Genomic DNA, 23,094 nt, shown 5'->3' with positions numbered 1-23,094 from the left:
AGGTGACAGTGTACCTTTAAACATTGACTACAGAGAGAAAGAAGAGAGAAAGGGATAAAGAGAAAACTGAATATCTTGGATAATATCTTTACAGCATGCGCAGGTGTTATAAGATGCATTGTAAAATAAAATGCTTAGAAACGTTGGAGATACAGTTGATTTGTGTTCATGCACTGCGCTAATGTGTCGTGTACAGTACAGGTGGTTGTCCCAGTGCAGTGTCCGATGTGTGTGACATATATCAGCTGCAGGAGTGTTCAAAAATTCAAACATTTTGTGGAGTAGCTTAAACTTATCGAGTACCTTACAATGCAAAGTTTTTGCTGGCATTGTTAGCACTTAGATTAATTATCACGAGAAAGCTAATCAATCAGTGGTTACCGGTAACCCCGAATATGCATCGGGAACAGATATTCGAGCTCTCAAATTTTAACAATTCTTTTCTGATCCACCACTTGTGGGTGTTCATTTCAAATCTCTGTGAGTAAAATTATCACGGTCTCACTTTTTCAAAATATCGAAAATTCTACTTTTCCCCATAGAGTTAACACAGGGATGGAAGCTGTTTTGAATTTCAAATTTTGTAATTTGTTTCTCTAGTGCCAAACTTTGCACGGTGACCCCTGATTTTCATTCTTGATTTGGTGACAAGAACGGTTTAAACTTTGATTGAGAAAAGTTAGAGCAAAGGTTGAAGTCTCTCATTTTCCAGCCTAACAAAATCTACAAAACTGTCACCGTAAAATGACCTTTGCATTTTATTGTTTCTGTGGCATGGATGCATAGCAAACTTCATCTCCTCACTTTTGGTATACTTTTTATTTGACTTTAATTTCTGTTTAATGTAGGTGAGATAAAAGCAAACAAAACTGCAACTAACATCACTTGAATGTGGAGATCCTAATCTTAAAGGTAATTTCAAACATTAAAACATTTGCCATTTTATCAGCAAAACCATGTCTTAAAATTATTTTGGGGGGTATTTTGAACAAGTTGTTTAGCTTTTCTTCCATTTTCAAGACCAACAGGTGCAATACACGTGAACATGAGATGACTAAGTCAGTGTGTGTTGCATGTTCGTGTTAGTCTACATGCAGCCGTGCATGCATGCTTTACAAAGAGGGGTAAACATTGTGAATTTCAAGCATGCTGAAAATCTAAGGACTTTTACGCAATAGGTTACATACAAACAGCAAAAGTTCAGACGACATTTTTTTCAATTTGCTCGCAAAAACACTGATCAGTGGCATAGAGAAATGTGAACAGAAAAGAAACCAGTGAGTTAATATGTGAATGTTAAAATTTCCACACTGTCATCTTTCTTTTAGTATTTACGCTTTGTGGATGAACCTTATTTAAACTGGGTCCAACTTCAAACAAGACAACAGCGGGATTATCTTAGGGGGCCTTTCATAGCTTTGTGAAGCAACTGGGCCCCCTAGATTATGTTGATTTGTAAAGTTTAATGTGGGTCCAGTCTTCGTCAGTTTTGCTGGAATGTGTGGGCACACACTTTTATTTTTATTAGGGGACTGTGTTACAACTTGGCTTGGTTAAATAGTGCTGACTCTCACTCTGGTATTTTAACACTTTGGCTAGTTCGGTTGAACAGTTAATATTTGCAAAAAGTGGTTTAGAACTTGTGCATTTTGAAGAGCACCAGATTACAGAAAAAAATTCTGTGTATTTTTTCCAGGCAAGCATCAATGACGGCATCGAAGCAAATAATTTCACAGTGAAAATATCGGTAATATTATCACTGGCCATCATACAGATTTCAAGACATCAAACACACATATGGGCACACACATGCGTACCCACACACATACATGTACAAGTACATATGTGTATACAAGCCTCACAAATATTTTAACCCTCTCACCCCCCTCTTACAATGTGGCAATCCACAACATTGAAAGCAATGAGGTTGAACCACAGTCTGGCCAGGGGCGGGTGAAATACATATACATGTATCAGCAAAAAGACCAAAATTCACGTTACAAATCACAAACAGTTCATAAAAGGATATCTGGCAGGCGTTGCCTTCATGGCTTCCAAAAAACTACCAAGCTCATTTGTTCCTGAAAAAAAATAGATAGAAAAAAAGAGGAAGATTGAAAAAACAGATATGATTAAGATACACACTAATGGGCAGAGAAAATAACAATGCGACATTGACATTTATACAATCATGTAAATCACTGATACACGTAGGTCTGGATCGCAGTACCACCTTGTACACCAGTACATAATGCACAACAGGAAGAAATTTCATCATGAATTGTTAGATAACATTTTGTTCTATTTATGTTAACATCTTTTGATATTCGTCAGAAGTGATTAAATATGTTGGGCGGGGGCAGTTACCCAGGTGGGAGGGGGGGTGTCTGTGTTATCAGTACACCATTATTCAATGCATGATCTAAGAACATAAATATATAACAATTTGCATATTAATGTATGCTAATTGCATAGTGCTTCGTGCATTTCGATGCATACTTCATGATAATAATTCAACAGCTTTAGTCATTATTGTTATGTAGTTGTACTGATGTAATTTCAGTTCCCGGTATACTCCTGGCGCCTTTCAGTGGGTGTGTTGGTGTTCTATGAAACACAGAATTCAGCCAAGTTGATTTTTATTGGGAAATATTGCAAATCAGTAAAAGAATACTTACTGAGGATAAGGTGGGTTATAACACAGGCAAATACAAAAACACAGAGGAACGCTAGTGATAGTATAAAGAGGTAAAAATATCTGTAGTTTCTTTTCCCGACACAGTTGCCAACCCATGGACAGTGGTGGTCAAACCTCTCTGTGAACAAATAAGAGAAACAATGCAATAAGGTAAAACAATTCTCACAGGAACAGAAGGATATCACACAAACATTCTTAGACTCCACTTCCGAAAATCATATACTTTAATCTAAAAGTAATTTTACCAAGTTTAACGACCAAATATGCTCTCCTAACCTTTCTGTCTTTGAGTTACACTAGGGTGAGGGCTTATACATGTACACGGATGTAATGTATTTTCTAAAATCCTCTGAAATCAGTAGGGGGGCTTATACACGAGTAGGGGCTTATACTTGGATGAGTACGGTATATTAAAGAGCAGTCCTGATACCAGTATTGTATATAAACAATCAAATAAGAGTGGAGAGTCCAGGTATATATGCCTCTCTAAAGGCTCTATGTGCTTGACAACATTGTCACTGCATGCTTCAGTTGTGTTGACTGAGGTCTTAAGGTAGAACAAATACACAGACTCTCAAACTTCGACAACGTTCTTTTCGGTCTACCACTTGTGGTTGCTCATTTTGAAGCTTATAAGTAAATAAATGAAATTTTAACAGATGTATATGTAGTCTTGTGAAATCAGGAATTTCATTTTCCCCCATAAAGTCAACACAGGGATTGCTGCCATTTTGAATTTCAAAATCGGTAAATGTTGGGTAATTTGTTTCTCTAGTATCAAAATTTGTGTGTTGACCCCTGATTTTTATTCTTGATTTTGAAAGAGAATGATTGAAAGTTTGCTTGAGGAAACTTGTGAGCAAAAGCTTAACTTTTAAGTCTTTCATTTTTGAGGCGGAACTACCATAAACTAATCCTAAAAGTGTTTGAGTACAAGTACAACTATGAGAACACACTAAATAGTCAGTACCATTACTTGACATTTCCCTGTCAGTACGCGTAATTAAATGTGCATCAAATTTTTTTTTCCTTCACTTAAATTTGTTTGACTTTGGCCACTGGTTATCAGTCACTACTATTTATTTCAGTACTTGTATCATGGCTTGTTTTTGGTGGGTTATGTGCTATTTGTAAACTTGAACTCTTTCTGTTTTTAACATGGGTGGCATTGAAGGATTTCAAAAGGAAAGGCTGGAATTTCATAAAGGAAAAAATAGACTGCTTAGTGGGTGGGAGGAAGACTGTCCTATAGTGTCAACAGACGCCCTTTGATTAGAGAGCTGACACTGTAACTGTCCAATTTTGTCAACACTCAATGTAGTTATTATTGACATTATGAAATAGAGTATAACAAAAATTGCCACTGTATAAAAACACTGCAAAGGTGTTTTCTTAGACTGTTGTGACTATATCCTAAATTTTCTGACGTTTGAAAGACAAAAATATCCCTATACATGCAAAGTGTTGATCGAATAGCGCTTTTCCTGGTCACACACATTTGTTACTTGAATTACAGCTATGTGTACATGTGTACGACGTAGGGCACTGCTGCTTGAAATGTGGACAAATTTTGTCACTGTTGCATGCATGCAGGGCAGTTGTTGCAGCTTGTGGTCTAACCCGTCAATATGTCATTTAGTGTTCATTGTAACAATAGCAGTCACCGATATTAAGTTGTATATTTGTCATTCTTGAACAAATAATTTCCAAAAAATGTAATCTAAAATTGTGGACAAATATTTACTTCTGCATATTAATAACAGAACACTGATGCCATTTTACAAACCGTCCTGTTGATGAGTGAGAGCACCCAGCACACTATGATTGATTGTAGTGGCTAAAAATATCGTAGCTTTGGTGATAATAAATAAACGGTATATGAATAATGAATTCATGACACAGGATACAGCATCTGACCATACATTCAGTTTGTGACATTTGTGATGGGACAGCTGGATATAGACAATGAATGGCTGTGTCCGCGCTTAAAGCTAAAAACCTAATCACTGGACGACTAGGAGCTCGGGTTGAAAGTCTCAGGTCGGTCTGAACATGGGAAGCCTGGTAATTGCATAGGAAACTTGGGTTTTGAGAACCTTTCCCATCCAGGGTCAAGGTGGCAAATGGGAGCATGGGAGGGATGCAGTGGGCTTTACCTAAAGCTCGGGTGGTACTGTTAAGTATCTCTGGGAGCTTGAATTGTATCAGCTATGACTATCCAAGACTGAGGAAAGTAAAGTCAACGGAGGTAGTGGTATGGTGTTGATCACATGAAGACTTGTGGGTGCAACTTTCACAATCATTAAAATTAGCACTTGCATTTACTGAACACAGAACTCACCAACACAGTTATCGCATATGCTGCAGTGCGACGCCCTGGGCGGTCGAAATATCTTGCACGTAAAACAGTATTTAAGTTTGACAACTTGTCCATTTATGGTAACTTCTTTCACCCTTGGTGGTGGTCTGTATGTTGGGTTGTTTGGATTTGGTACCTCTGTGGAGGAAGAAAAAATATTAATAATTAAACAGTGTACTACATGTATGTACATAAAAAATGTATTACGGTAGGATGCACCTGGGGACAAAATTCGGGATATTTTTTCAATACATTTCTGGTCTACCACTTGTGGGGACTCATTTAAAAGCTCTTTGTGTCAGAAAAATTTTCATAGGCTTGTTTTTTCGAAAATGAAAAAGTTCATTTTTCCCCATTGAGTTAACACAGGGATGGCGGCCATTTTGAATTTCAAATACCGGTAATTTGAGGTAATTTGTTTCTCTGCTACTAAAATTTGCATGGTGGACCATGATCTTTATTCTTAATTTGGTGAGCGTAAAAGTACAGCAAAAGTTGAAATCTTTCACTGTCATGGCATATACTACCGTATGAGCTATTGCAAAACCTCCAGCAGCTGTTTTGTATACAACCATGTGTCATACTTGTGTACAATAAATGTAAATATACTGGATCACTGCTTCTTGTTTATGCTGTTTTATTACAGGGCAATTTTCAAATCAAAATGACCTGTTCATTCTTTGCTCCAGGGTAAAAGTTTCATACTATTTTCTTTGATGATCTGGTCTCATGAAGAAGAAGTACCTAGGAATCACCACAGAAATTGCTTGATTCTTAAAAGCAAATTATATCAAATTTAAAAACGTGTGAAATTCAAAATGGCTGCCATTCTGGATTTCACATCACTCCATGAAAAGATACATTTTGATTTCAATGGATGTAAACAACGCTGGGGTATATTTTCTCTTTCTCTACAGGTTTCAAATGAGTCCATAAAAGCTGTTGTCAGCAAACAAAGCTAAGATTTTCAGAGAAAAAATCTGTCCTGGGGATAGTCTGCCATATTTGACACAATACAAGACCAACTGGGACTTACAACACCATCACACCCTGGATCCTGTATTCCCAGCGTACATCCTGATATTGTGGATTAGGAGCGAACGGAACAAGGCGTTACTGTACGGAATACACACAGACATTGTTATCACTTTATTATCACTTTGACACAATAGAATAATATGCCTGTTGACCTTTATCCAAGGAGTAAGTTTACATATTTCTTCAACAATAACAACAGTAGCAACCAACAGCAAAATTTAGTGCCTAGATTCCTTAGGGTACAGTATGCACCTTGAAAGTGAAAGACTCAAACTTTTGCTCAAACTTTCCTGAAACTTTCAACCATTCTCTTACCAAATCTACAATAATGATCAGAGGTCACAGTGTGCAAAGTTTGGAGCTAAAGAAATGAATTACCTGACATTTACCGATATTTGAAATTCAAAATGGCCGTCATTCCTGTGTAAACTCTATACGGAAGACTGAAAATTTTTTCTAACTCCAAAAGCTTTGATAAATGAGCTGCCACAGTAGTATATCAGAAAAGAATTGTCAAAAATTTGAGTCTGAATATCTATCCCCATAGCACATTCTACCTTAAAACAGGGCTCGAAATTAACTTTTTTCCCTGGTAGTCCCATTGGGCTACCATTTTCTGAAGTTGGTAGCCCAGTGACAAGGTCTGGTAGCCCATGCATGAATGAAGAGATTTTTTGTGAATGATATTTTTATTTATATTTAGACAATGAAAAGTTTATTCGCATGATTCTATCCAGGAAGTGAATTTTCTAGTCATTTGACATCAATACCTGCAGAAAACAGCCTTAGGAGAACGTTATAGCATGTGTACTGGACAACGGCGACGCCTCAAAGTTAGACGACCTATTCACACGTACGCAGAGCTTATATGCAATTTTTGATGTTTGCCATGACGACTTTTCATTCAGCACGTGTAAACGTAACATGGCTAAAAATAGGTTGGCTATGAATTTCAGGATGACAACTTGGTACAGTCATGTTCCGAATACTTTCGTGGCAATTTTTGGTGTATTTCTCCACCATAGTACACTATCATGGGATGATCTTGTACACTTCGGAAAGCGTAATTTGTGGATGGCCCGACAGCTTTTCTTTGCAGTTTGAATAATTTTGTGTTTAATTGTGATTGATACAATGTGATTAAATAACTATAAAAATGAATTTTCATTGGCCATCATTTACCGAACCTGTCATCCAGGTACATCAGTTCAGATAATGATATTTTATTGAAAGTTTGTCGCAACAAATTTAGACTGCACTGTCGCCTTTTAATTTGCACAAAAAAGTTAGTCTGGCCTTTCTGTGTCCAGTTTGGTTGACTGTATGAGCGTCGGTCATCTCACAGCGATCAACATCATGTCGCCCACTAAGTGATTTCATGTCCCAGGCTTTGGTAGTCCGTGTGGGCTACCATTTCATTCGTTTTGGTAGCCCCAGGGAAAAGTTGGTAGTCTGTGGACGCGGGACTACCGCTAATTTCGAGCCCTGTAAAGGTATACTGTCACCTGTTCCAATTTTGCCACAGTTACCATGGAAAGAGAAAATCTAACCAATCACAGATTTTAAGCGGGTGGCCGCTTTTTTAAAACAGTGCCCTCATATGGGCATTTTGAATACCGAGGAACTCCCCTTTGACCATATATGGGCATATTTAGATTACAGGTGACTGTATACCTTTAATATTATTATTGCACATTTATTAATGAGGAAGCACTCTTTGAATATGCAAATCAACAGGTGATACATAATCAATGGAGAATATATTTTGGCATAAAACAAGTGCCCTGTGGACATGTTTGTTGTATGTATGTCTGTGTATGATGATTGATGTCATTAATTTCATTACTGAGTAATAAAGAAAAATTTATTGTACATGCATTTTGGCACATGCAATAGAAATATGAAATTTTCAGATCCAACCCTAGAAAATATTGCCCACCTGCCTCTTTCAGATGTAAAACATGGACATCTGGATTTTGTGATATTAATGGGCAAATGATAAATATTGCAGCCATAAAATGGTTGTGGGCCTAATATAAAACACGCACTGATATGCTCAATGAGATAAAAATACACACAAAATAATGCGACAAACTCCACATAAATGTAATACTCTAAATAGATAGATATATTGCGGTTTGCGCTTAATATTTCTTTACTATGTGTTGCGTTGTAGGCTGCTTTACATTGTGCCCTGTTGAACAGAGCACTTTTATGCCCATAAAAATTATATGACCACTCCCGATAAAATCTACATCGAGATGATTTTTTCTGATACTCTATAATTTGCCTCTGCAAAGAGATTACACTTTTGCACAGTATCATCTGAACTTGCTCTTAAAGATTTCATCGGATTGATACGGAAGTTTTGAATGAACAAGATTGCGTCGTGACAATCACATCGAAAGCCACAGGCAGGCAAGGCATTTGTATTCAGCATTACATATCGGGCAGAGACAACGCCACACCCGTTCTTTATTCTGACAACATTGGGTTTTCTGAGGGGACCTCCTTAGCTTTATTGAGCATTTAAGCCCCCCTAGGATTATGGTGATTTGGAAAATTGTCAAGCAAGGGCCCAGTAATCTTCAGTTTTGCTGCAATGTAAGCTAGGCTGTCGAGGTGTCTGCCTCCAATGTGGGCTATCACGGTAGATGAGTTTGCTTCCAGATCAAAAGCAGCAAAATGAGGATATTTCTTGTAAAATTACTCAGCTTTTATATAAACTAATGCAAAAAAAATTTTTTATCAAATGCCAGATAACTTTTTGCTTCATGCAAAAAATGAAAGTTTGTGAACAGATGACTTGAAACTACGTACTTTTAAAAGTAACTGATTTCTGTTCCATTTATTTGTTTTTCGAAATTCAATGTAAAACAGAATTTACTGAAAATACACATAAATGCGTAGATGTATGTATGTATGCCTTTAGGTCAGCTCTTGATGATTTGCAAATGTTCTGGTATACACGGAATATATTCTACAGTGTAATATCTCCACTGCCTGCCTCTCTGCAGTTACAGCGACACAATATGGGATGGGGTAGTAGGTTAATATTAATATGTATTTTGCAAACATCTGCATTTTTGTCTACAGTTTAAATATTTCCTTTCATAGTCTGCATATAAAATTTGTCAGATTTGTTTTCAAAAAGGCAGAAGTGTGCTCTGGCAACTACATCATATCGAGAAGGGCGTCGACCGAGTCTATAAAGTTTATTTGTCTGTTTCCATAGCAACAGTCAATATTCTTGACCCAGTCAACTGAGTCTGTCTCAGAGTTGGAATTTTCCAAGCTGTATTTCTGCCTGAAGTAAGATACATACGGTAATAAGACAGAAATCACAGTAGCCTTGGCTAGAAAAATGACAAGAACTGTGATAGGATTCAAGTGCACAAATGTACCAGAGAAGAATCTGATGGAAATCTGTTGTCTTCAGAAGGCCATACACATGCAGCAGTTTCTGACTCGAAACTGAATTTAAAACTTCCTTTTTTAGAAAAATGTGATTAATAGACAGATACAGGAAATGTCTTTCGAAAAATGACAGATCGCCTTGTTTGCAGCCGTAGCATTTCTGTAATTGCATACACAATTACCTGTCACCTTGATTTGTGAAAGCTAAAATAAATTACCTAGCAATCAGTTTTTGTGTAGATAATTGCATTTCACCTGTCACAATTCTGGACAGGGATTTCAACAATGCGTTGCATTTGAAATACTTCAGAGTTTGCGACATGCTATAGAATGGAAAATTGGCTTCTTTAGAAAAATGTATGTATGTATAATTTCTTAATTTGCCTGCTAACACTGACCAAATTACCCCCACCGATAACTTTCAATATTTGATAAAATGTGCATACATGCCTTATGTATATTCCAAACTGCAGATTGTGATGATGTAACACACAATATGATTTGCATAATCAAGGTCGTTTGATTCCTAAATAAATTGCAATGTCAAGTTCTATCAATAGCACACATCTTGCCAACCTAATGGTTAGTTTGTTTTTCGCGAAATACATACAGGCCTCGTTCTTGTAAGCAAGAGACAAAACATTTCAATATCTACAGAGTCCTGTTACAATGCCAAATAAGAGTTTAACATGACTACTTGCATATTTTTGACCCGTAATGAGCCAAAATGGATATCCTTTATCGGTGGCTTTGAAAGAAACATTACTGACGCAAACATGTTACCGTTTTTCGGCTTTGTACTGTTGCGATCATCTGGGGATTTCATAATGCGTTACATTGATTGAATTTTGTTTCTCTACTGACCACCTTGGATAATGAAAGAAAATGCATTACGCACTTTGTAAAATGCTAGAACACTGAAACTCCTGTAGTACTGCGGTCATTACTGCGGCTCCTCAAACGGCAATGGGTGTCTGAGAACACTTCAGCATTAATTGATCCACTGATGTCTCTTACAATACATTTACCAATGAAATGGAAAAATACTGTAACATGCTGGGCCGATGTAGCTTAATAGCAAAAAGATCTCAATACATAAATGAGGTAAATTTGTTTACTTGTCAGGACTTAAGAATAGTGGGCCTACACTATGCAAGAGTAAAATTCAACAGCATCTTAGGGGTGTGTTTATATTCCCTTAATATTATAGGCATCCTCAGACAATGACAAATTTGGCGCAGAGATCTTCCAGTATGCTGAAGATATACTCTGACAATAATACTGTACTACATTTTCCAAAAGCGCTCCACCCAAACAAGTGTGAGTAATTTGCTGTTACTTGCCAAAGCAGCCACAGAAACATACATGTGAACCTGACGCAGGTGCATACCGTCTGTCATTTGATGGCATTATTAAAAATAAGTGCAATTTTGGACTGTAGAATAAGCCTGCTGCATGATTGAATTTTTTTTATCCTATACAGTGCACCATTCAAGCTACAGGAATTCATGATGGGTCAATATCTCCAGATTTGTATATGTAAACCATACTCATTAATAAACTTTGCTTAAGCTAAAACTCCGCTTTCAGCATTGGATATTTTCACCTCCCTAGATTCCTTTACGCCTAAACTTCTGACCTACTTTTTTAATGCTGTATTCGCCATCTCATCATAAATAAATTTAACATTATGTACCGTAACGTGATATCCCTGTTCCACCTACATGCAAGAAAATCACCTTTTATAACATTATTGATTGATTAAACTGATCATGAGATATTGCAAGTCAAATATATGTGGGGGATTTGATTGACAGTGATGAAACTAAATCCAGCGTTACTGACTTGATCACCCAGATCAGACTTACACATTTGAAATTCAATACAGTATGTGATATTGACAAAATATGCAAATATTTGAGACATTTGAATACCCCTGGTGTTTTTCCGTATGTATCAGAGATATGAAACTTGCTCTCAGATTTTGAAATCTCTGGGGTTAAACTACTTTACAGGGCACAGCTTTATAGTATATACGTAAGTATTTACTCAACAGAGATGTGTTTGCATTTGATCTGTGAGTTACACTCTCTAAAAATGTCAAATCCCAATATGATGTTGTGTCTGTCACAAGGGGTTAGAGTTCAAAGGTTGAACACAAGGGGTCAGAGTTCAAAGGCTGAAAACATATAAAACATTGATATCTGCCAACAGCAATGCACTTTCCAAAATTCAATGGCTGATTACAATTTTCAGTTCATGTCATATAACCGTACTATTCCACTATGCTGGACTTTTGTAAAAGCTGTTCTAATTGGATGATCAAACTGAATAGCTCATTTGCATGGCATCACCAGCCAATCAGCAGTTGTCCATGCACGTGCTCACCAAATCCCTTGACTCTCAGAGACTCACTCACCTATTTGTCTTTCTATATCTGCTGCTTCATCAGGCGTTGCCCTGGGTATGACCCCTGGGTCACTGAAACTGGTGCGTAGTAATGCTGCCATCACAAAGAAGAATAACAAGCCAGCTATGACAGGAATAGCCCATGTGAGATTTACTGCAAGGTACGGACAACTGAAATAGAATGTCACAGAGAAATAAAGGCATTATTAAATATGCAAAAATCATATATATATATATATATATATATATATAATATACACACACACACACACAACACACACACACACACATTGTATATATATCTAAGAGGAATGTATCTATATATATATATATATATAATATATATATATATATATATATAATATATATATATATATATATATATATATATATATATATATATATATATATATATATATATATGAATGAGAGAGAGAGAGATAGAGGGAGAGAGCACACCAATGTCAATTTTGTCATCACTTTCAAGTGTGCTAAAATACATGTATGCTTTTTATGTACCTGCAGAAGCTCTCATCATAAAGAAAACCATCATGGACAAGAAATACATCATAGATCTTTGGACATCATAAACCATAGTGTCAATGTATACAGATACCAAGGCCCAAGTGTTTTCAACTTCCAGTATGTGTCTTGTTCTGCATTAGGAAAAGTGCTGAAATTCTATGGGTTAAAATTTCACTGTCCTTGCTTTGCCTGTTTTTTTCACATCTCTCTCCAGTTACCTATTGTATATCTAAGCTATGGACTCAAGTTCGTTTTTCTGACTTCAGGCAAAGAACTTTTCGACAAGAATTTTGCAAGGTTGTCCTGCTTCCTGCTTCATGCATCTAATGGAAGGCCATCAATTTATACGTTCCCAGACCCACACATATCAAAACAGCATAATAAATAATGGTTTAATAAATATTACATGAGGTGCCATGCACATTGATCATCCAGTCAACTATGTCATCATGGCGCGTTGTCTTTTCATCTGAAGAGATTAATTGATCACAAGTTTCGCTGATTACCTACATTTTAACAAAATTCAAAGCATGGTCGCACTCTCGATGTGAAAATTTGTTCAAGCAAGATTCAGAATTTTAACCTTTATCATGCCAAGTTCATATGTCACCATCAGGTCCAGTTGGTTAACATTTTTTAACAAAAACTTGAAAACCCCTGAATACCTAGATAGCACGATTCTAGTGCCCAAACCTGCGACACATACCATGCCAAATGGGTGAACACACATACAGATTTGGCTCAATACTGCTTTTAACTGACTCGGCACATGGGGAAGCGATACTGTCTGGCTAAATAACGTATATTATAGGGTTAAAGGGACAAAGTCGGCCATTTTTCATGAATTTTGTTTGATACGAGATACAACTTATATTATTTGACATGTTGAAGATACTAAATGAATGGGTGACCATGCATATATTCGACCTCAGGTTTTAGACACGATACATGAAACCTTCACTAGAATGAATTAATGGTCATGACCATTAATTCATTTTGCAATCAATCAATCATCCTTTGAGTGTTGAATCATTTAATATAGAAATAACGGGCGACGCGCTGACCATTAACGTTTATTTGTGGGCAAGGGCGAGAGGAAAGCCAAAAATTAACGGGCGAGGCTTGCCGAGCCCGTTAATTTGGCTTTCCTCGAGCCCGCGCCCACAAATAGACGTTAATGGTCAGAGCGGAGTCTGTTATTTCCATTATGTTATCAGTGAACCCGAGAAAACCATCAAAATTTCCGAAAATTTCAGGAGCGAACGACAACTGGGCCCCGGAAACTGAGCAATACGCGACGCACTGTCACGCGCGCTGTAAAAAATTGGCAAATCCGGGGATGTTTTCAGAAAAAAGTATCTCAACTTGACCTACAAGTGCTCTATTTTATTTTGTGATTGATTTTGATTTACGTTTCAGCTGTAAAGTTACGATACTTTGAGTTGTTAATCTTATTATTCATATTCACGGGCATGTAAACAGACCATTACTGTGTATTTGTGGTCAGTCACGTGGTTCAGCTCGACCAATCAAAATGCGACAGGCAGGGCATGGTAATATAATGTCATTTTATTCCCTGTCAGTCAAGGTTCTTGTTCATTGCTGAAAGTGAAACAACTCTGATGAGCTATGCTGACTCACCGAAAGCAAATATCCTATTTTATCACTGCATGCCAGGTGTCTACGCTAGCAGGCCAGCTGTACAGTGGTTTGTGTTGCGCCACTGGCAATAGAGGAACTAGACATACTGTCTATATTGAGAAGTTGCCAACACTGTCTGGTGAAAATGTAACTATCATCAAGCAGTAATATCAGTCGATCATAAAGACTTCAACCATGTGAAAGTTGAAACACTGCCTGGAAGGAGGTCAGACATGGTCTAAACAACAACACTAGATCTGCCCAAACAACGCTTGCTATGTGTTCTGGACAGTTTGCACGATGTGTGTTGACGTGTGTTGTTGTTTTGACTACATGTGACCTCCTTCTGGACAATCTTTCAACCTTCACAGAGTTAAGTTCTTTCTTATCAAGTGATATTACCGTCTGAACGATAATTACACCTGACAGTATTGGCAACTCTTCATTTTAGACAGTATGACTATAGTAGTTCATGTATTGCCAACCATCCAACACAAACCACTGTAAAACATGAATGCCAAGTGCACAAGTGTATGATAGGGAGTTCAGAGATGATGACATCATACAACCCATATTACTAACTGTGATTTTGTTGAACTCCATAGTTTTCACAAATGTGGTTGGGCCAATATATAGACATGAGGGGAAGACTGTAACATGCAACAGCTAAGTGGAGCAATATTGTTTCTTTTGATGATTCTTACTTGTAGAATATTTGTTCTATCGGTATACACAGAATAAATTTCCTTATTCTTAAATCTCCTCCAAAGAGTATAGTATATTGTAATACAGAGTGTCCGCCTTGTATTACAATGAATTGTACATATATGCAAAATTATTGTTCTTCAATGAATTCTAGGCCAGACTAAAATTCACTTTACAACAATAACATAGCATTGCATACATTTTACAGGTTGTATTGACAATATTGACAATTGAACATCTGGTATTTGCAAGTCATGATATTGAAAAGTATTGACAATTGAACACCAGGTATTTTGCAATTGATGATTTGCAATTGACAACTGAACACCAGGTATCTCAACATGATTTTTGGAAGCAGAATACGATACAGCATTTACAGGCAAAATGAAAATACTAGCAAATACCTAAAAAATTACAGTTTGACTTTGCACTGTAGGAGATTTGTGACCTTAACATCAGAATTGATACTGTATACCCGTAAGCCAGTAACATATTTTCTTCGAAGCAGAGTCATTACCCATAATTATTATTTTAATAATTTATTCTACCTACATACATATTGTACATATTGGAATGAAACAGAGTATGTAAACTTTGACCATGTACAAATTGTCATATTACATAGCCTGCTCAAGTCATTTCATTATATCAATAATGACTAAGAAGTAAAATTTGACTTTCATCGCAAATTTACACCGGCTACATTATAAAACCGCAGACAGGAAAACTTTCAGCGCAAGCAAGCTATTAAACCTTCCAGGTGAAAGAAAAATTTCCATCTAAGATCTCATAAAATTATCATGAGAGCGGTTTCCAAATGTCACCAGAAATTGTTGCAATAATGGCAGTACATGAGAAGCAATTCTACCACAGCGTGTAAATTCAATAAAAATATTTGATGATTTTTTGACATATTCAAATAAAAGTCACACGCTATCAAGAATTTCAAAAGCTTCATATCCCTCTTGAGGATGCCTGGTAAATTCCATTCAGTGAGTGCCCTGTAGGGATACACAAGCAGTTAATTGAATAAAATTTTTTTTTGGTATTAAACAACATGAATATTGGCTGAATGCCAGTGACAGTTGTTGCATTTTTTCTCAATAGTTGATGGATGGTGTATAACCGTGGCAACGGTGACGAATGGTCCGTAATATGTCACCGATATATTACTAAGCAAACAGAAAGCTTGTACCAATATACATGTCCTACTTCTTTCAATCATTTGTTTGCTCTAGGCTATGTAAACTATATTCAGACTTACATAGTCTTTACATGGGCCAAATATATATTCATTTGTATGGATAAAATGATACTCAACATGATTGACATAGATCCGAAGCACATAATATTATATATGTTTACATACAGTACATACTTCATGTACTGGTATAACAGTAAACTGTACTCATTTGAAAGTTTCAGAGTAAAAAAAAAAAGGATAAAAATGTGTCTGAAAAGTTAAAATTTCCACTAAAACTTTTAAATACTAATTAGCTTCATCAAATCAGAAGCATTGAGATATAAGATTACAAGTTGTTGACAAGAAAACGTTCAAAAGATGAGCAATCATTATTCAAGAACTGCAAGTAGACTTATCTACACCAGTTCAGTGAAATTTTATTCGTTCTCTGGTTACATTGGCCAATGAGCTTGGATGACCCAAGCCAGTTTTTGCTAACTTTACTCGTAGAATCAACACACAGCACAATTTCATGTAACACTGTGCAGCTACCGTACATAGACAGTTGATCTAAAGCAAAACTTATGAATACCTTCTTGCAAAATACAAAGATACAGGGCAACAAGGTTGCACAAATTTGAAGTTTTATATCTCAAAACAAAATATTCCATGAGTAAACGTGGTATTCTTGGCAGTGATCGACTATTATAAGTAACGAAGATTTTTAGTATCTTTCATATTTTTACTGGTATGGTTCACATATATAAGAAGTGATTGGAGACAGGGGCAACAAAAACTCACTGGACTGCAAGAACACACATGATCAGTCAATCACAAAATTTAACATTTTGAGGTTGCTTTGGATTTTTTCACCAGAGACGCCATGTCAATGTGCTGCTTACAGGTCATCCAGAAGAAAACGTGATCCGGGAAGACATATAAAGATGATTTGTATCATGAAGAGATTGCCATGAAGAAAGGGATTACATCCAAGGAAAGTGAATTCCCTTGTCGATTTTCTTCAGTGATCCTGTCAAAACATACAAATGTATATGTCATGTGGAATTTGATGGAAATCCCAGAGGAAAAAAGAAAATGAGACAGATTACAATTCAACAACCAGTTCCAAGCAAACTGATATTTTTCTTCCATTTGTTTTTACCACATCGCCTGCCATGGGCATTGTTACAAAAATATTTACCAAACAAACGTAACTGATCTGTAACATTCAGTGGCTGTGAACAACATGGCTGATTAATTTGACAGTCTCTTGCCAAATGAAGGGTAATGACAGGAAAACCACGTAACAATTAGTTTATCAGCGCTGTAACTTTGCTGGTAAGACAGAGCAATTTCTTTGTCACACTCCAAAGGACTTCAGGTACATGATGTAGCATAGACAGCAGAAGCAGATCTGCTCTCTACTGTATATTAACTACGTGTCTTGAAATTGACAGACTTCAACCTTTGCTCAAACTTTCTGAAAAGGCACTTGTAACAATTCTCTTACATGTACATAATTAAGAATATACAGGTACATGTAAATCAGTTGTCACCATGCAAATGTTTGGTACTGGAGAAACAAAGTACCAGTAATATTTCTCTACACATGGAATTTTAAAAGTGATCACCATCCCTGTAATATTATATAGGGCTCAGCCCTTGGTGTCGCGCCAGGCGTTGAGATTAAACATGTTATTTGTATCGATTCATGATTAGTAATCAAAAAGGATAAAATAGAATTCATTGTTACTTTCTATATATGTTTGTACAAGTATGACCGGTTTACCCTCTGATGACAGTTCACATACACGATGTCAGACGCTGTAGGTATAGATTTTCTGTTATGTGTAAAAAAGTTTTACATAAATTTGCAATTTTTACCATGATTACTATCTATTGTGTTTAACCGTATTGTGACGTATTGTGCCATCATTAAATTTTGCAATAGTAACTGTACCGCCCAACTTCCGATATTGTAAGCTGAAAACCAGCGTTACTTCTAAAAACGGGTAAGTTTTGCACATAGTTATTGTCACAGAGGGCGCCTTTCTAAGATTCAATCCCAGTATTCTTTGCGAATGTTCTCGTTCATATTGCACGACAGTTTTCTCTCTTCTTTTAATTTTTATGCGTGATAAGAAATTTTGTATCAGTGACAGGGTGGATAATAATAATTACTCGCTAATAGAAAAGATATATTTTATTAATGGCATGTTATAAAATAATAGAGAGCACGTTTCAAATATAAAAAAAAACATGCTGGCGCCCACGAAAGAAGGGTACACTTCCGGTTACTCGCTTAGTATATTATGAATATGCGCATGTGTAATCAGTAAGCCGCTGGCGCGACTATTAACTCTATGGGGAATATTCAAATTTTTGATTTTCAAAAAAAGAAAGTTGGTGAACACTTTATTAACTCCATGAGTTCCATAATAAGCCCCTGCAAGCGGTAGACCAGAAAACTTTGAGTCTGAATATGTCCCCAGAGGCGCATTCTGACTTAAAGGCCTGGGTCAGGCGTCAGATTGTCTCATCAGAAAATTTACCCACCAGATTACAATTTCAGCAGAAAACAAAAGACTATAACACCTCAATAATCCTCTTACAGACTAGAACAAACTTGATCCCTGGAATTGAGTCCCCAAAGCATACACCATACTCTCAGGCTGGAGACTTGAGTTTCATTCATGTTCTGTTTTGTTTTTGTTAAAACCTAAGTTATAAGTGTTTTTGGAAAGAATAGCAGCATACCAAATTTTTGAATCAGTTCCAAAAATAATACACCAGTCGATTCATCTTAACTGTTGTGCAACAGAAAAAAATTATGGGTTAGGCTAGCTCCAAAACAGTTATTTTAAGGAACTTAGACAAGATAATAAATATGTGAACAATGTACACAAGTAACCTTAATTACTACAACTCAACTGTTATGGTACAAGCATGATTTATTTTCTCCATGGATTATAATGGTGGTATAATCAAAACTATGAATCATAATTCATGGAGGTTGACCTTGGACATGCACATGTATATTTTGAATGACATCGGAATGACCTTGTCTGTGGCCACAAAAAACATGTACAGGGTGAAAAAAACAGTAACTTTAATGACAAGTGAATTACAGGCACACTAATCTGATTAAAAACACACATGTGGCCACTTGGGTTGTGGTAGGCTACAGTAGGCTATTTTTGTATTTTTTCAACCCCTGGACAAGCATTTGTGGCAGAACCATATTTGACCTTGATGAAATACAGGGTAGCTGGAAAAGCACATGCTGCTCATTAAATTCAAGTTTCTGTTTTCAACCCTTGCATCAAATTACCATGCTACTTCTCAGATCATTATCAGAAAATGTTCAGCCTTGTAAGTCCTGTAATTTTTCCTAGCAAAATTTTTACTAAGTGCAACATTTTACCAATTTTTATGAATATTTCTCTAATTTTTTTGATAATTTTAGACCAAATGGCAGTAACATCTCATTTACTACAGTTTTTGATCAAAATTTTTGGACAGACCTTGAAAAAAACTGTCTTGATCTGAAAAATATCGTCAGCGCGACATTTTATAAAGGTGAAAAAAATTGTATAGCCTGTACCAGATGTCAGTCTGAACCATAGCCAAAATCTCTTATGTCATATGAACAATTCTCCATACCATGTCAGACTTGTGAAATCATACTTACCAAGTTGAATTTCATTCAAGATTCCATTTGTGCTTATGCCATTATGAAAAATTCAAGTTCAGAACACCTAAATGTACCAATAGTAAGAGAGAGTTTGTCATTCACCCATATTCATGAGGAACTAAAACGAATGACTCAAGAAATCAAACAGCCCCGTGAGTTTGACAGTTTGATCTGCTAGTCCATCAAACTAATAATACCATATGTAACCATGATACTACATCATGTCTAGTCTTGCAATTGAGACCTTTGAACCCTGGGCACAGAAGAATGAAGGTTTTGCATCCTGAAAGGAAATTTGTTACTTGACATTGTCAGAGGCCGATGATAAATGTGCTTGCAGGTAATATCATGATAATGTGCCAACACTTGTGAATTTGGTGCATTTGTATTAAAAAATTTGAAGTTCAAGTCAATGACTGATGGGAAATAGCTTTTGAAATTGGTTGTGGCCATATAAATGCAAAAATATGGTAAATTTGATTTTGGGCAAAAAAATAGCACACTGAAACTAAAAATTTAACATCAATCAAAGAAAATATCAAAAGCAATAATGTAAGACGTTTATATGGCATTTATACACAACAATGTACCTTGTCTAGTAACATCCATCTTTCAATGCACAACACAAAAGCTGCATTGTGCATCGCTAATAAAAATTACCGGTAAGTCACAAAATGTCACTCAAGGAAAAGAAAGTTGTGTGAATTCAAACTATCATCTAACATGACAAGTGGTTAACACCTGGAATATTGCAATACCGTACTTCGTAATGACACCAACACAGACATTTGACCCTCAGAGATTATATTGTAAGATATTAACTCAAGGACGATCATATCATATCGATTCCAATGATTCTCATAAAAATATTTCATATCACTGAATAAACAAACACCTGATCTGAACTGTATTTCAGCATGTATCCTCGGAATGTATGGGAGTCGTCTAAATTGATTTATTTGCTGTATAAAAACACAGCTCTTACATTTGATAATATTTTCATAATTATTTATTTCCAACAAAGAGAAACAATTTCATTTTTTGCTACAGTTCCTAAAGTGTTACTAGCCGTGCAAAACACTAAGTCTGTTGATATTGAATTAGAATCCCGACTAAAATTCAGTTGTTAGGATTGAGTTGTGGTTCACATCAACAATCATCTTTAACCCTTTGAGTGCCAAAGTTTCCTGCCAAAATTTTAGTGCAAAATTTTACCGATATTTATGAAATTTTTGTAAATTTTTTTATCACTTTTTACCAAATGGACATTACTTTTCATTGGCTACAGTTTTTGATCAAAATTTTGGACAAAATCTGAAAAAATTGTCAGGGTTATATTTTATAAATGCAGCAATAATTGATTTTGGCGCTCAAAGGGTTGCTATACATGTAAGTATTGCTGGACTTGGAATCAATATGGGGAAACATCTACAAACTGAGTGAGATTTTTATTATTCATGATTGTTACATATCATACTGTTCTTGACAGTTTCAAAGTGATACACAGCGACTGATGGAAAACATGATTATATAGTGGCCACTTACACCGCCACGGGAACACCTGCACAGGCTGAATCAATACACACATCTCCATTATCAAGATTGCCCATCAACTTTTGGCTCCTTTACAGTGCCTGAAGTTTAATAAATGCATTTCAGTCCTGACCGTTACACTTTACGCAAACAATCATGCTGTAACGACTGCCAGGTGGGTAAAAGTGCTACCACTGACATCAAAATATGTATAAGTGTAATGTTTGCCCGTATAAAAAAACATGGTTTTCATCTTTTTTTCAGTTTCATATTTCCAGTAATGCGTGATCTTTTCAGCCGATGAACATTCTCCAGTGGACTCATCATAACTTTGAGGGATACAGTCGTCGGGACTCGCTCAAAGTTTGCATGGACCCATACAACCAATGTAAACACTGTATCCAATACTAAGATGGAGATTGATGAAAGTTAAAACATGTCTGTCATAATCTACATCCCATAATTTAAAATGTTCCAGCTATGATGACGAGGTGTATCAAGATATCATGCACGAAATACAAATTGTTTGTAAAGAAGAAACTCGCATAGACATAGTTTCGACGACTATTTCTTTTTAAAGGCTGATATAAATACTCAAACAACACAAAGAATACTCATTTATAATCTATAAAGTCTGCATAAAATTAATGGTTTTTTTTTGAAATTGAGCATCAGATGATGGATTTACATATCATGATAGATTATCATACATATGCTAGTATGTGCTTTGGTGAATTCATTATACAGACTTACTTATCTAGTTGTTTGATTATTTATTCATTTCTTTACAGTATCTCTTTATCTGGTTACTTGGCTCGTGGCGTCACTGCGCTGCACAAGGCTGGTACCTTATATACAATGTAGGTCATCTGTCTCATCGGAAAACATGGCCGTTTTTCATTCTCTGGGCAACAGCTCTGACATAAACTACAAATTTATACATCGATCAATATCAGTCGAAAGTGTAGTGCAACCCACTCAACAAACAAAATAAACGAAACTAGACCTTGCTGTTCCTAAAATGGAATATGAAGCAAATACCATGGTTCGGGAATTTCATATTGAGAAATAAATCAACGAAAATAGCTGACGTGGAAAATATAACCGAAGGGAACAAAATGGATTATGAAATTACATTTTAATCTGATTTCCAATTTTGTTCTAATATATTATAACTTCAGGCAATGAATAGCATTACCGATTGTTGATTTCCAGACCTGAGTAATGACAGATAGCTACATGGCTGGAAACACTGGATGCCCGTCTCAAGCTGTTTTGTCATCGATCACTTCACTTTAACACAGGTATTTATTTACTACTTTCACTGGCCTTTTCAAGAATTACACGCAAAGCTATGTTGATCTGAAAGCTTTCTGTGAAAGACAAAAAAAATCAAAAATTGAAAATTTGAAATTAAAAATAAATGTGTAGTTTGAGATAATGAAAATCTTAAAGTTTTCCTTAAAAAACATGTTTTACAATATAAAGAAATTAATCCAAACTTGTTTGAAACATTGAATGGTAGACTGGGGAAGTAACAGGTACTGGTTCAGGATCACTTTCAAGTTAGTTATGACCGGTGAACTTTCCGTTAATCTATACAGCATGATTATTAGATGAATCTGCAAACTCCAACACACCTCCATAAACAGGGTTGACACTAGACTTCTTTTCAATGCTCCTAGTAAAGAAGACTGGAGAATCCCTACTTGGATTGTACTGAATATATGATAAGATTAAGAAATGTCTGCAGGTCATGAAACTCAAACTGCATGATTGTAACTGCTAGGTGTTCCTTTTTGTGATGAACTCATGTTATCAGCATCATGGGCCTCCTTAGCAAATTAGACATTTCACTAAGACTCTTAGTATATACATGTAGTGAGTTCTTT

The 23,094-nt window shown here is 36.1% G+C and overlaps 1 protein-coding gene across 4 annotated transcripts in view; it reads right to left on the bottom strand.

Moving 5' to 3' along the window:
* The window catches only part of LOC139142079 (palmitoyltransferase ZDHHC14-like), a 52,333-nt gene that overhangs the window by 15,549 nt on the left and 13,690 nt on the right, over nucleotides 1–23,094 (bottom strand). For all 4 annotated transcript variants that reach the window (XM_070711877.1, XM_070711876.1, XM_070711874.1 and 1 more), the window contains exons 2-5: nucleotides 11,932–12,092; nucleotides 5,040–5,195; nucleotides 2,679–2,816; nucleotides 2,030–2,081 (exon numbers count right to left, since the gene is read on the bottom strand). In XM_070711877.1, coding sequence (XP_070567978.1) covers nucleotides 2,030–2,081; nucleotides 2,679–2,816; nucleotides 5,040–5,195; nucleotides 11,932–12,092 — 507 coding nt within the window. The remainder of the gene's footprint in view (nucleotides 1–2,029; nucleotides 2,082–2,678; nucleotides 2,817–5,039; nucleotides 5,196–11,931; nucleotides 12,093–23,094) is intronic.

This window comes from Ptychodera flava, chromosome 10 (genome assembly GCF_041260155.1).
Source record: "Ptychodera flava strain L36383 chromosome 10, AS_Pfla_20210202, whole genome shotgun sequence".
NCBI classification, from domain to species: domain Eukaryota; kingdom Metazoa; phylum Hemichordata; class Enteropneusta; family Ptychoderidae; genus Ptychodera; species Ptychodera flava.
The sequence above is the reverse complement of the archived record's forward strand: the minus strand, read 5'-3'. Positions and strand labels throughout refer to the sequence as shown.